At 36.3% G+C, this 14,624-nt stretch overlaps 1 protein-coding gene across 1 annotated transcript in view; it reads left to right on the forward strand.

Annotated features, from left to right (window-relative positions):
- The window catches only part of CNGB1 (cyclic nucleotide gated channel subunit beta 1), a 104,115-nt gene that overhangs the window by 77,824 nt on the left and 11,667 nt on the right, over positions 1–14,624 (forward strand). The window contains exon 15 of the mRNA XM_053719525.1: positions 12,192–12,310. Coding sequence (XP_053575500.1) covers positions 12,192–12,310 — 119 coding nt within the window. The remainder of the gene's footprint in view (positions 1–12,191; positions 12,311–14,624) is intronic.

Genomic DNA, 14,624 nt, shown 5'->3' on the forward strand with positions numbered 1-14,624 from the left:
AGAAGTATTTTGGACCATGTTAGAGTTATGTTACATCTACTTATCTTACTCAGCCAATAAGTTGTCATTCCCAAAAAAATTCTAATTTTGGGGCATTCCCACATAAGATGTGTTAGTGAGGGACAGGGGGCTCTGCATTTCTTACACATTAGTTGAGGTGATGGTGCCCATTTAGCTAAACAGTTTGGTGTAATGTAAGCTCTATGAATTAGCTTGTAATGAGTTTCTCTCAAGACCGCTGACAATGTGGCAGTCTTCACTCTAGCGAAGCTCTGTGTTATTGTTTCCAATGTCAGTTCTCTCTGTTTACCCATTTGTCGGTTATCTGTGTTAGCAATCCGTCTGCCCTAGCTTCTGTTAAGAGTTTGTATATCAGGGAGATTGATCGTAGGCCTTGTTTGATTAGGGAAGATAGCAAATCCCAGTGTGAGGGACCCCAGCAGAAGTTGTCTCGGTGTGCTACCTGGGCTACATAGTGCCGGATTTGGAAGTATGCAAAAAATTGATTTTTTGATTTATCAAATTTATTTTCTATGTGTTCAAAGGACTTGCATTTCTGGCTAGTGTCAATCCACTGCCCAAGTGTATGCAAGCCTTTATCTGCCCATTGTTGGAAGGGATTTGATGTAAGTCCTGGTACAAATTCCAATTTCCCACATATTGGAAGTAGTTTTTTAAATGAGCCTTTGGTGCCCCAGTAGTTTGTCATTTTTTGCCAGGCTAAGATAGGTCCTTTAAATACTTGATTATTTTTAATGTCTTTGGGGAGTCTTTTATAATTGGTCATGGCTAAGCCCCTTTTTAATAAGGCCTATTCTGCCTAATAGCGTCAATGGTAAATGTATCAAGTTTTTGAGGTTTTTCTCCATTTGTAAAATGGCCGGGGATATATTTAGTTGGTATCAGGTATTTGGGTAACCTGCTATATTTATCCCTAGATAAATGAATGAGTTAGTGACTGTTTTGAAAGTCCAGCTATTTGATGAGTGTAGTTTATTTCTCTTAAACCAGAGTAGTTCTGAATTATCTATATTTATTTTTAATCCCGAAAAACTGCCAAAATTTTTCATAGATTTTAAGATTTGGGGTATAGAAGTGTCTGGGTCCCTGACGGATAAGAGGAGATCATCTGCATACAATGACATTTTAATCTCTTTCTCTACAATTAATATCCCTTTCATTATTAGCCTCAAATGGTGAGCCAGAGGTTAATATGCCATGTCAAAGAGCAGAGGAGATAGGGGGCAGCCTTGGCGGGTGCCTCCAGCCAAGGGAAATGAAGCAGAGATCTGACCGTTTATTAGTAGTGAGGCTTTGGGTTAGTGGTATAGTTTTGCTATTCTAGGGTATGGAAAAGATGTGGCCATTCGATTTTGTCGAACGACTTTTCCGCGTCTAGCGCTAGAAGACAGGCGTCCAACAGATTTTTGTTACCAGTGATCTGTGCTTAATAAACCCTGTCTGGTCCTTGTGAATAATAGATGGTGGTACTTTTGCCAGTCTGTCTGCTAGGACTTTGGATAATAGTTTATAGTCGCTGTATGAGCCAGGGGTCTCAGGGTCTCTACCCTGGTATGAGCCAGGGGTCTCAGGGTCTCTACCTTTTTTGATAAAAAAAAATATTTGCATCCGTAATTATGTTAGCTGGTCTAGCTTCAGTTTTTAAATATGAGTTAAATAATAAAAATTCATATTATTACCTAAATAATTCCTATTTAAAACTAAATACTTACCTATAAAATAAACCCTAAGCAAGCTACAATATAACTAATAGTTACACTGTAGCTAGCTTAGGGTTTATTTTTATTTTACAGGCAAGTTTGTATTTATTTTAACTAGGTAGAATAGTTATTAAATAGTTATTAAATATTTTATAACTACCTAGCTAAAATAAATACAAAAGTACCTGTAAAATAAAACCTAACCTAAGTTACAATAACACCTAACCTAACCCTACAATTAAATTAATTAACTAAATTAAAAACAATTAAACAAATTAAATTAGCTAAAGTACAAAAAACCCCCACTAAATTATAGAAAATAATAATCAAATTACAAGATATTTAAACTAATTAAACCCTACCAAAATAAAAAAACACTAGCCTAAACTAAACTATCAATAGCCCTTAAAATGGCCTTTTGTGGGGCATTTCCCCAAAGCAATCAGCTCTTTTACCTGTAAAAGAAAATACAAACAACCCCCCAACAGTAAAACCCACCACCCACACAACCTAACCCCCCAAATAAAATACTATCTAAAAAAAACTAAGCTCCCCATTGCCCTGAAAAGGGCATTTGGATGGGCATTGCCCTTAAAAGGGCAGTTAGCTCTTTTGTGGCCCAAACCCTAATCTAAAAAATAAAACACACCCAATACACCCTTAAAAAAACCTAACACTAACCCCCTGAAGATCGACTTTCTGTTCTGAAGACCGGACATCCATCCTCAAGGAACCGGCAGAAGTCTTCATCCAACCGGGCCGAATTCCTCAACGAAACCGGGAGAAGTCTTCATCCAAGCCGGGCGAAGTGGTCCTCCAGACGGGCAGAAGTCTTCATCCAGACGGCATCTTCTATCTTCATCCATCCGACGCGGAACGGCTCCATCTTCAAGACATCCGACATGGAGCATCCTCTTCAAACAAAGTCTTCTTACTGATCCAAGATGGCGTCCCTTAGATTCCGATTGGCTGATAGAATTCTATCAGCCAATCGGAATTAAGGTAGAAAAAATCCTATTGGCTGATGCAATCAGCCAATAGGGTTGAAGTTCAATCCTATTGGCTGATCCAATCAACCAATAGGATTGAGCTTGCATTCTATTGGCTGATTGGCTGATAGAATTCTTTTCAGGGCAATGGAGAGCTTAGGTCTTTTAGATAGTATTTTATTTGGGGGGTTGGTTGTGTGGGTGGTGGGTTTTACTGTTGGGGGGGTTGTTTGTATTTTCTATTACAGGTAAAAGAGCTGATTACTTTGGGTCAATGCCCCGCAAAAGGCCCTTTTAAGGGCTATTGATAGTTTAGTTTAGGCTAGGGTTTTTTTTTATTTTGGGGGGCTTTTTTTATTTTGATTGGGCTATTAGATTAGGCGTAATTAGTTTAAATATCTTGTAATTTGTTTATTATTTTCTGTAATTTAGTGTTTGCTTTTTTTGTACTTTAGCTAATTTAATTTAATTTATTGAATTGTTGTTAATTTAATTAATTTATTTAATTATAGTGCAGTGTTAGGTGTTATTGTAACTTAGGTTAGGTTTTATTTTACAGGTACTTTTGTATTTATTTTAGCTAGGTAGTTATTAAATAGTTAATAACTATTTAATAACTATTCTACCTAGTTAAAATAAATACAAACTTGCCTGTAAAATGAAAATAAACCCTAAGCTAGCTACAATGTAACTATTAGTTATATTATAGCTAGCTTAGGGTTTATTTTATAGGTAAGTATTTAGTTTTAAATAGGAATTATTTAGTTAATGATAGGAATTTTTAGTTAGATTTATTTTAATTATATTTAAGTTGGGGGTGTTAGGGTTAGACATAGGTTTAGGGGTTAATACATTTAGTATAGTGGCGGCGACATTGGGGTGGAAGATTAGGGGTTAATAAATGTAGGTAGGTTGCGACGATGTTAAGGACAGCAGATTAGGGGTTAATAATATTTAACTAATGTTTGCGAGGCAGGAGTGCAGCGGTTTAGGGGTTAATATGTTTATTATAGTTGCGGCGACGTTCGGGGCAGCAGATTAGGGGTTAATAAGTGTAAGTAGGTTGCGGCGACATTGGGGGCGGCAGATTAGGGGTTAATAAATATAACGTAGGTGTCGGCGATGTTGGGGGCAGCAGATTAGGGGTTCATAAGTATAATGTAGGTGGCAGTGGTGTCCGGAGCGGCAGATTAGGGTTAATAAATATAAACATACAAACTCATGCACTCTGTGTTACAAACCACGGAAAAATATGATACAATGCCTTTAGCTATTTTGTAATCCGTAATAAAATATAACACTGTCACTCTCTAACAGTGTAAATATAGCCGGTATATTGTCAGGACTAGAAACCACTGCACAGGATATTCCACTTCGATTTTTCTCAGGTATTTAAGCAAATGCATTAAGTAAAAGCAAAACACAAGGTTTGTCACATTTCTCGTTATAGGTGTATATTCACACTTCTTATTACAGGTATAGGATCTTGTGTCGCTCTTGATATACAGAAGTAGTGATAATATTTGAAGTCAACTTTCTCAAAAAGTAAACAATGGACAAGCTTGGTTACTCACTGTTATCCGGCCTCACTCATGCAAGATGGCGGAGTTACTGTAGTAAACCGTTTCACCGGACAGCATTACCTGTGGAAAGCCTGTGACTTGTATTTCCTTTGGCAGCAACCTCCAAATGCTGCAATTTTTAACCAATTTTCACCATATGTAGAAATAAAAGTCTTGTAAGAGACAGAGCATTAAATCATTGCAGTAGATTTATTCGAATGAACAAACAGGTGAACACCACTCCACACACACCTCACAGCCACATCCGACGCGTTTCCTGCCGCTAAACGGCACTTCGTCAGGGATATTGACAGCTGCTGTGAACCTCCCTTAAAAAGGCTAAGCCCTCATATTCAGATTTAAAGGTATAGTACTTTTTCTATAGCCTTTCATACAAGGGGGTTAAACAAACACATTGTTACAAAATAAAACTATATAAAATATTCAATACAATGTTGCAACTTGAGCACACTAAAGTTTAACTTAATTTCACATAAATAGGAACATTTAGCCTCATACACTATAAATGTATGACTCTCTATATATATACCGTTATATTTTTACAATTCATGGCTAATCTATGATTAAATTTATAGGTATGAAAATTAATTACAATTAATACACTCGGCTTTGCCTTGATTCATAATGATGTCAATATAATGAATATTCGAATAATATAATACAGAAAAATTAAAGAAAAATTAAAAATTAAAAATTGATCTGTTCTAATCTTCAAATATAACATTATTTTATGACTGAACCCACAATGTTATGATACTATCAATTATTTTAGGCATTACTTAGAATTTCATATTAGTTGCCTATATATAATTTTACATCTGAAATCATATTTATACCAAAAGGACTTCCGGTTTTCAATGTATATATCCAATAGACTTCACTCCTATTTAGGGCTTTAACTCTATTTCCCCCAACATTATATTTTGGTATTAAATCAATACCTTGAACGGAGAAAAGTGTATTAATATATTCTAATTCTTGTTTATCATAATTATCATTTCTTCTGTGTAGTGCAAAGTGCTTTGATACAGGTGTTTTTGGAATATCATTTTCTAAGGAAAGCAAGTGCTCCCTCACTCTATCCTTGAGCATTCTTGTAGTTCTTCCTGTATATTGACTATTACACAGTTTGCATGTGATCAAATATATAACAAATCTTGAGTTACAATCTATATGGTGGTTTATCTTATATGTGTTGCCAGTGACAGTTGAGGTAAAGGTATCACTTTTCTTCATGTAGCTGCAAGATTTACAAGGTATTCCTCCACACTTAAAGCTACCATTACATTTTCCTAGCCACATTTTATTTTCTGTTTTGGCTTTATCAGCAAAATTCCATTTTAGACTATTCTCTATAGTTTCTGATCTTCTAGAAACACATCTAACACCTTTTTCTATGGTTGTTCTTAATTTAGGATCATTTTTTAACAATGGAATAAATCTTTGTACAATTCTGCATATATCCTGATACTGTCTGCTATATTTTGTTGAAAACGTTAGCCTATCTATGTCTCCATTTGTTCTCTTCGGCTTATCCTTTAGCAAAACCTGTCTATCCATCTCATTGACTGCCTTCATAGTTTTAAATAAATCCTTCTTGTTATACCCTCTATCACTCAGTCTTTCGACTAAATTATTGGCTTGATCCAAATACGTCTCATTATCGCTACAATTACGCCTAAGGCGCATAAATTGCCCCTTTGGAATCCCTTTCTTTACACAATAGGGGTGGCCTGAGTCAGCCCTCAAAATAGTATTACCAGAAGTTTTTTTCCTAAAGGTCCTAGTATTTATGCAACCTTTCTTGCTATCTCCTACTAATGTTAGATCTAAATAATCTACACTTTCATCAGAGTTATAATGTGTAAATTGTAAATTATTATTATTGTCATTCAGGTATTTTATAAATTCTTCTATGCTGGTTGTGTCTTTTTTCCAGACGATCAAAAGATCGTCTATAAATCTGGTATAGAAACAAATCTTAGATAGAAAGGGATTATTGCTAGTAAACACTTTATTAAGTTCAAAATACCCCAAATAGAGGTTAGCATACGAGGGGGCGAATTTCGCCCCCATCGCAGTGCCCTGATTTTAGACATAATAAGTCCCTTCAAAAAGAAAGTAATTATGGCTCAGAAGGAACCTCACTATATCAACAATATAATCTATAAAGCCTGATTCAAAATTAGTATGAATATGTAACATTTCCCTGAGGGCCACAAGACCCTCTCTGTGAGGTATACAGGAGTATAGAGATACCACATCTACAGTTAAAAAAGTAAGGTTACCTGACCAATCTAGATGTTCCAGTTTTCTAAGTAAATGTTTGGTATCTCTCAGATATCCTGGCAAATTTTTAACAATTGGCTGTAAAAAATCATCAACCCATTTGCCTAAATTTTCCCCTATAGTACCTATAGTGGAAATAATGGGCCTTCCTGGCGGATTAAGCCTAGACTTATGGATTTTCGGAAGATGTTTGAAAACTGATATTGTTGGACTTTCATTAATAAAACATTCTGCCTGTGTACGTGTAAGATAATTTAGGTGGATACCTTCATCTAAGAGCATTTTTAGTTCCCTATTAAACTTCTCAGTGGGGTTAAATGTAAGTTTGCGATATGTTTCCCTGTCAGACAGCTGTCTTTCAGCTTCTTGAACATAAGCTACTCTATCTTGCACAACAATAGTGCCCCCTTTGTCAGATTTTGATATCACCACATTATTATTATCTTTAATTTGCTTAAGTGCAGCTCTTTCACTATATGACAAGTTATCCCAACTTTTTTTCTTTTTGTTTTCACAATTTACTTTAGTATTATAAAGTTGTGTTAATTCATCTTCTACTACTGTGTGGAATACTTCTATAAGGTCCCCTCTTGCATGAACCGGGTAGAAGTGACTAGTGTGGCCTATCTTGCATTGTGAGCTAGGTATACTTAAGTTGCTCTGATTATATCTTAAACTTTCGCTGTTTAGCAATCTCAAGCTATTAGTATCACATAATTCTTCAAATGACAAAACTTCTAGATTTTTAGTAATAACTTCACTATTGGACATATCATTAGAACTAGTGTTAGTAGGATTTTCTTCAATAGATTGTGGATCCTCATTAAAGAAATGTCTCCTCAGGGTTATCTTCCTTACAAATTTATTAAGATCTATTATAGTGTCAAATAAGTTCATATTTCTATCCGGAGAGAAACCCATCCCTTTTGAAAGGGCAGTCTCTTGTATTTTAGTTAGCGGGTATGATGATAAATTGACAACATTTAATTGCTCTTCTCTTTTATCCGCCAGGAAGGCCCATTATTTCCACTATAGGTACTATAGGGGAAAATTTAGGCAAATGGGTTGATGATTTTTTACAGCCAATTGTTAAAAATTTGCCAGGATATCTGAGAGATACCAAACATTTACTTAGAAAACTGGAACATCTAGATTGGTCAGGTAACCTTACTTTTTTAACTGTAGATGTGGTATCTCTATACTCCTGTATACCTCACAGAGAGGGTCTTGTGGCCCTCAGGGAAATGTTACATATTCATACTAATTTTGAATCAGGCTTTATAGATTATATTATTGATATAGTGAGGTTCCTTCTGAGCCATAATTACTTTCTTTTTGAAGGGACTTATTATGTCCAAAATCAGGGCACTGCGATGGGGGCGAAATTCGCCCCCTCGTATGCTAACCTCTATTTGGGGTATTTTGAACTTAATAAAGTGTTTACTAGCAATAATCCCTTTCTATCTAAGATTTGTTTCTATACCAGATTTATAGACGATCTTTTGATCGTCTGGAAAAAAGACACAACCAGCATAGAAGAATTTATAAAATACCTGAATGACAATAATAATAATTTACAATTTACACATTATAACTCTGATGAAAGTGTAGATTATTTAGATCTAACATTAGTAGGAGATAGCAAGAAAGGTTGCATAAATACTAGGACCTTTAGGAAAAAAACTTCTGGTAATACTATTTTGAGGGCTGACTCAGGCCACCCCTATTGTGTAAAGAAAGGGATTCCAAAGGGGCAATTTATGCGCCTTAGGCGTAATTGTAGCGATAATGAGACGTATTTGAATCAAGCCAATAATTTAGTCGAAAGACTGAGTGATAGAGGGTATAACAAGAAGGATTTATTTAAAACTATGAAGGCAGTCAATGAGATGGATAGACAGGTTTTGCTAAAGGATAAGCCGAAGAGAACAAATGGAGACATAGATAGGCTAACGTTTTCAACAAAATATAGCAGACAGTATCAGGATATATGCAGAATTGTACAAAGATTTATTCCATTGTTAAAAAATGATCCTAAATTAAGAACAACCATAGAAAAAGGTGTTAGATGTGTTTCTAGAAGATCAGAAACTATAGAGAATAGTCTTAAACGGAATTTTGCTGATAAAGCCAAAACAGAAAATAAAATGTGGCTAGGAAAATGTAATGGTAGCTTTAAGTGTGGAGGAATACCTTGTAAATCTTGCAGCTACATGAAGAAAAGTGATACCTTTACCTCAACTGTCACTGGCAACACATATAAGATAAACCACCATATAGATTGTAACTCAAGATTTGTTATATATTTGATCACATGCAAACTGTGTAATAGTCAATATACAGGAAGAACTACAAAAATGCTCAAGGATAGAGTGAGGGAGCACTTGCTTTCCTTAGAAAATGATATTCCAAAAACACCTGTATCAAAGCACTTTGCACTACACAGAAGAAATGATAATTATGATAAACAAGAATTAGAATATATTAATACACTTTTCTCCGTTCAAGGTATTGATTTAATACCAAAATATAATGTTGGGGGAAATAGAGTTAAAGCCCTAAATAGGAGTGAAGTCTATATACATTGATATATACATTGAAAACCGGAAGTCCTTTTGGTATAAATATGATTTCAGATGTAAAATTATATATAGGCAACTAATATGAAATTCTAAGTAATGCCTAAAATAATTGATAGTATCATAACATTGTGGGTTCAGTCATAAAATAATGTTATATTTGAAGATTAGAACAGATCAATTTTTAATTTTTAATTTTTCTTTAATTTTTCTGTATTATATTATTCGAATATTCATTATATTGACATCATTATGAATCAAGGCAAAGCCGAGTGTATTAATTGTAATAAATTTTCATACCTATAAATTTAATCATAGATTAGCCATGAATTGTAAAAATATAACGGTATATATATAGAGAGTCATACATTTATAGTGTATGAGGCTAAATGTTCCTATTTATGTGAAATTAAGTTAAACTTTAGTGTGCTCAAGTTGCAACATTGTATTGAATATTTTATATAGTTTTATTTTGTAACAATGTGTTTGTTTAACCCCCTTGTATGAAAGGCTATAGAAAAAGTACTATACCTTTAAATCTGAATATGAGGGCTTAGCCTTTTTAAGGGAGGTTCACAGCAGCTGTCAATATCCCTGATGAAGTGCCGTTTAGCGGCAGGAAACGCGTCGGATGTGGCTGTGAGGTGTGTGTGGAGTGGTGTTCACCTGTTTGTTCATTCGAATAAATCTACTGCAATGATTTAATGCTCTGTCTCTTACAAGACTTTTATTTCTACATATGGTGAAAATTAATAAATATAATGCAGGTGTTGGCAATGTCGGGAGTGGCAGGTTAGGGTTAATAAGTGTAAGATTAGGGGTTTTTAGACTCGGGTTCATGTTAGGGTGTTAAGTGTAGACATAAATTTTATTTCCCCATAGGAATCAATGGGGCTCCATTACTGAGTTTTACGCTGCTTTTTGGCAGGTGTTAGTCTTTTTCTCAGCCGGCTCTCCCCGTTGATTCCTATGGGAAAATCGTGCACGAGCACGTTCGACCAGCTCACCGCTGACTTAAGCAGCGCTGGTATTGGAGTGCGGTAAGGAGCATAATTTTGCTCTACGCTCACTTCTTGCCTTTTAACGCCGGGTTTGTAAAAACCTGTAATACCAGCGTTGCATGTAAGTGAGCGGTGAGAGAAAGCTGCTCGTTAGCAGAGAATAGCCTCTAACGCAAAACTGGTAATCTGGCCGATTGTATCTATTTTAGGTTTTATTTTTATTTTACAGGTAAGTTTGTATTTATTTTAACTAGGTAGACTAGTTACTAAATACTTATTAACTATTTACTAACTATCTAGTTAAAATAAATACAAACTTACCTGTAAAATAAAAATAACACCTAAGATAGATACAATGTAACTATTAGTTATATTGTAGCTAGCTTATGGTTTATTTTACAGGTAAGTATTTAGTTTTAAATAGGAATAATTTCTTTAATAAGAGTTAATTTATTTCGTTAGATTTAAATTATATTTAACTTAGGGGGGTGTTAGTGTTAGGGTTAGACTTAGCTTTAGGGGTTAATACATTTATTAGAATAGCGGCGAGATTCGGTCGGCAGATTAGGGGTTAATAATTGAAGTTAGGTGTCGGCGATGTTAGGGAGGGCAGATTAGGGGTTAATACTATTTATTATAGGGTTATTGAGGAGGGAGTGAGGCAGATTAGGGGTTAATAACTTTATTATAGTAGCGTTGAGATCCGCTCGGCAGATTAGGGGTTAATAAGTGTAGGCAGGTGGAGGCGACGTTGAGGGGGGCAGATTAGGGGTTAATAAATATAATATAGGGGCAGCAGATTAGGGGTACATAGCTATAATGTAGGTGGCGGCTCTTTGCGGTCGGCAGATTAGGGGTTAATTATTGTAGGTAGGTGGCGGCGACGTTGTGGGGGGCAGCTTAGGGGTTAATAAATATAATATAGGGGTCGGCGGTGTTAGGGGCAGCAGATTAGGGGTACAGAAGTATAACGTAGGTGGCGGTCAGCAGATTAGGGGTTAAAAAAATGTAATCGAGTGGCGGCGATGTGGGGGGACCTCGGTTTAGGGGTACATAGGTAGTTTATGGGTGTTAGTGTACTTTAGAGCACAGTAGTTAAGAGCTTTATAAACCGGATTATTTAGTTAATGATAGTAATATTTATTTACAGTTATTTTAATTATATTAAAGTTAAAGGTGTTAGAGTTAGACTTAGGGTTAGATTTAGGGGTTAATAACTTTAATATAGTGGCGGCGATTTGGGGGGCAACAGATTAGGGGTTAATAACAGTAATGTAGGTTGCGGCGATGTTAGGCACAACAGATTAGGGGTTAATAATATTTAACTAGTGTTTACAATGCGGGAGTGCGGCGGTTTAGGGGTTAATATGTTTATTATAGTGGCAGCGATGTCCGGAGCGGCAGATTAGGGGTTAATAATTTTATTTTAGTGTTTGAGATGTGGGAGGGCCTCGGTTTAGGGGTTAATAGGTAGTTTATGAGTGTTAGTGTACTTTTTAGCACTTTAGTTATGAGTTTTATGTTACAGCGTTGTAGCGTAAAACTCATAACTACTGACTTTCAGTTTAGGTTATGGATCTTGACGGTATAGGCTGTACTGCTAACTTTTTGGGCGGGCAGGCAAACTTGTAATACCGGTGCTGTGGAAGTCCCATTGAAAAAGGACTTTTTAAAAGCTGCGGTAGTTACGTTGCGTTCCGGACAAAAAATTGTGCGGTACAGCTATACCTGCAAGACTCGTAATACCAGCGTAATACCAGCAGTAGTGAAAAAGAGCCATAACGCTGCTTTTCCACTCATACCGCAAAACTCGTAATCTAGCCGCTAGTGTCTATTGTTACCTGTAAAATAGTTAAAAAGACATTTGTAGTATTAACGACTAGTAAAATTAAAGTCACCGTGCAGAGAATGTTTAGTATAATTTATAGTTTACCTTCTTTACATGGGATTGAATTGTGAAGGTTCTAAACCCTTTATTAGAAAGTGCTGCTTCCATGAACAGGTGGACCAGATCCTTTGTTTCTTGTAGGGAGAGATTGGACGTGAAATGTACATCATTAAAGCCGGTCAGGTGCAGGTCCTGGGAGGACCAGATGGTCAGACTGTGTTGGTCAGCCTTAAAGCTGGTTCTGTGTTTGGAGAAATCAGGTGAGTTTTATGACACAACTATAGAATAGGCAGGAACACCCTCTAACAAAACTGTGGAAAATATAGGTGAAGCAATGCTTAAAGGGACATGAAACCCCAAATGTTCTTTTTATGATTTAGATAGAGCATACAATTTTAAACAACTTTCCAATTGACTTCCATTATAAACTTTGCTTCATTCTCTTGGTGTCCTTTGTTGAAGAAGCAGCATTGCACTACTGGGAGCAAACTGAATGCACTGGGTGAGATAATAAGATGAGGCAAATATGTGCAGCCACCAATCAGCAGCTTCTGAGTCTATCTAGGTATCCTTTTCAACAAAGAATATCAAGACACAAAACAAATTAGATAATAGAAGTAAATTGGAAACTAGTTTAAAATCACATGCTCTATATGAATCATGAAAGGACAAAATGGATTTCATGTCCCTTTAATATATTTTGTGCATGATCTCCAATTACAATGAGGCCTTTAACAACCTCACAAGTGCTTATTAATCAAGGCCAGGGGTTTTCAGGTCATCAGGCCAGATTTTCAGGATATTGTAACTGGAGCACAAGTGAAATAATCAGTTGATTAGTAAACGCTGGCCTAGATTTGGAGTTTGGCGGTAGCCGTGAAAACCAGCGTTAGAGGCTCCTAACGCTGGTTTTAGGCTACCGTCGGTATTTGGAGTCAGTCAGGAAAGGGTCTAACGCTCACTTTTCAGCCGCGACTTTTCCATACCGCAGATCCCCTTACGTCAATTGCGTATCCTATCTTTTCAATGGGATCTTTCTAACTCCGGTATTTAGAGTCGTGTCTGAAGTGAGCGTTAGAAATCTAACGACAAAACTCCAGCCGCAGAAAAAAGTCAGTAGTTAAGAGCTTTCTGGGCTAACGCCGGTTTATAAAGCTCTTAACTACTGTGCTCTAAAGTACACTAACACCCATAAACTACCTATGTACCCCTAAACCGAGGTCCCCCCACATCGCCGCCACTCGATTACATTTTTTTAACCCCTAATCTGCCGACCGCCACCTACGTTATACTTCTGTACCCCTAATCTGCTGCCCCTAACACCGCCGACCCCTATATTATATTTATTAACCCCTAACCTGCCCCCCACAACGTCGCCGCCACCTACCTACAATAATTAACCCCTAATCTGCCGACCGCAAAGAGCCGCCACCTACATTATAGCTATGTACCCCTAATCTGCTGCCCCTAACACCGCCGACCCCTATATTATATTTATTAACCCCTAATCTGCCCCCCTCAACGTCGCCTCCACCTGCCTACACTTATTAACCCCTAATCTGCCGAGCGGATCTCACCGCTACTATAATAAAGTTATTAACCCCTAATCCGCCTCACTCCCGCCTCAATAACCCTATAATAAATAGTATTAACCCCTAATCTGCCCTCCCTAACATCGCCGACACCTAACTTCAATTATTAACCCCTAATCTGCCGACCGAATCTCGCCGCTATTCTAATAAATGTATTAACCCCTAAAGCTAAGTCTAACCCTAACACTAACACCCCCCTAAGTTAAATATAATTTAAATCTAACTAAATAAATTAACTCTTATTAAAGAAATTATTCCTATTTAAAACTAAATACTTACCTGTAAAATAAACCCTAATATAGCTACAATATAAATTATAATTATATTATAGCTATTTTAGGATTTATATTTATTTTACAGGTAACTTTGTATTTATTTTAACCAGGTACAATAGCTATTAAATAGTTAAGAACTATTTAATAGCTACCTAGTTAAAATAATTACAAAATTACCTGTAAAATAAATCCTAACCTAAGTTACAATTAAACCTAACACTACACTATCAATACATTAATTAACCCCTTAACGACCAACGACGTATGGGGTACGTCCTGCAAAAAAATGCAGTTAATGACCAAGGACGTACCCTACACTATGGAACAAATGTTAAGTGGTACACGGTGGGAGAGAGGGTGGGAACATTACAAATTAACTTGTAATTTAACGATCTGGGAGGGTGGGAGGTTGGGGGTTGAGGGGGGGGGCAGCTACACTACAGAAAATACAGTGTACAGAAAATACAGAAAAAACATATTTGATTTCAAACTGGGTACTGGCAGACAGCTGTTGAAAATCAATGTTACTGCTTAAATAAGAAGAAGCTCAGCTAATACAGCATTGTATATTACTCTCTGCCATATACCGCATTTTATACAGCATTGTATACACCTCTCTGACATAGAAAGCATTGTATACACCTCTCTGACATATACAGCATTGTATACACCTCTCTGACATATACCGCATTTTATACAGCATTGTA

The sequence above is a fragment of the Bombina bombina genome, chromosome 1 (assembly GCF_027579735.1).
Source record: "Bombina bombina isolate aBomBom1 chromosome 1, aBomBom1.pri, whole genome shotgun sequence".
Taxonomy (NCBI): domain Eukaryota; kingdom Metazoa; phylum Chordata; class Amphibia; order Anura; family Bombinatoridae; genus Bombina; species Bombina bombina.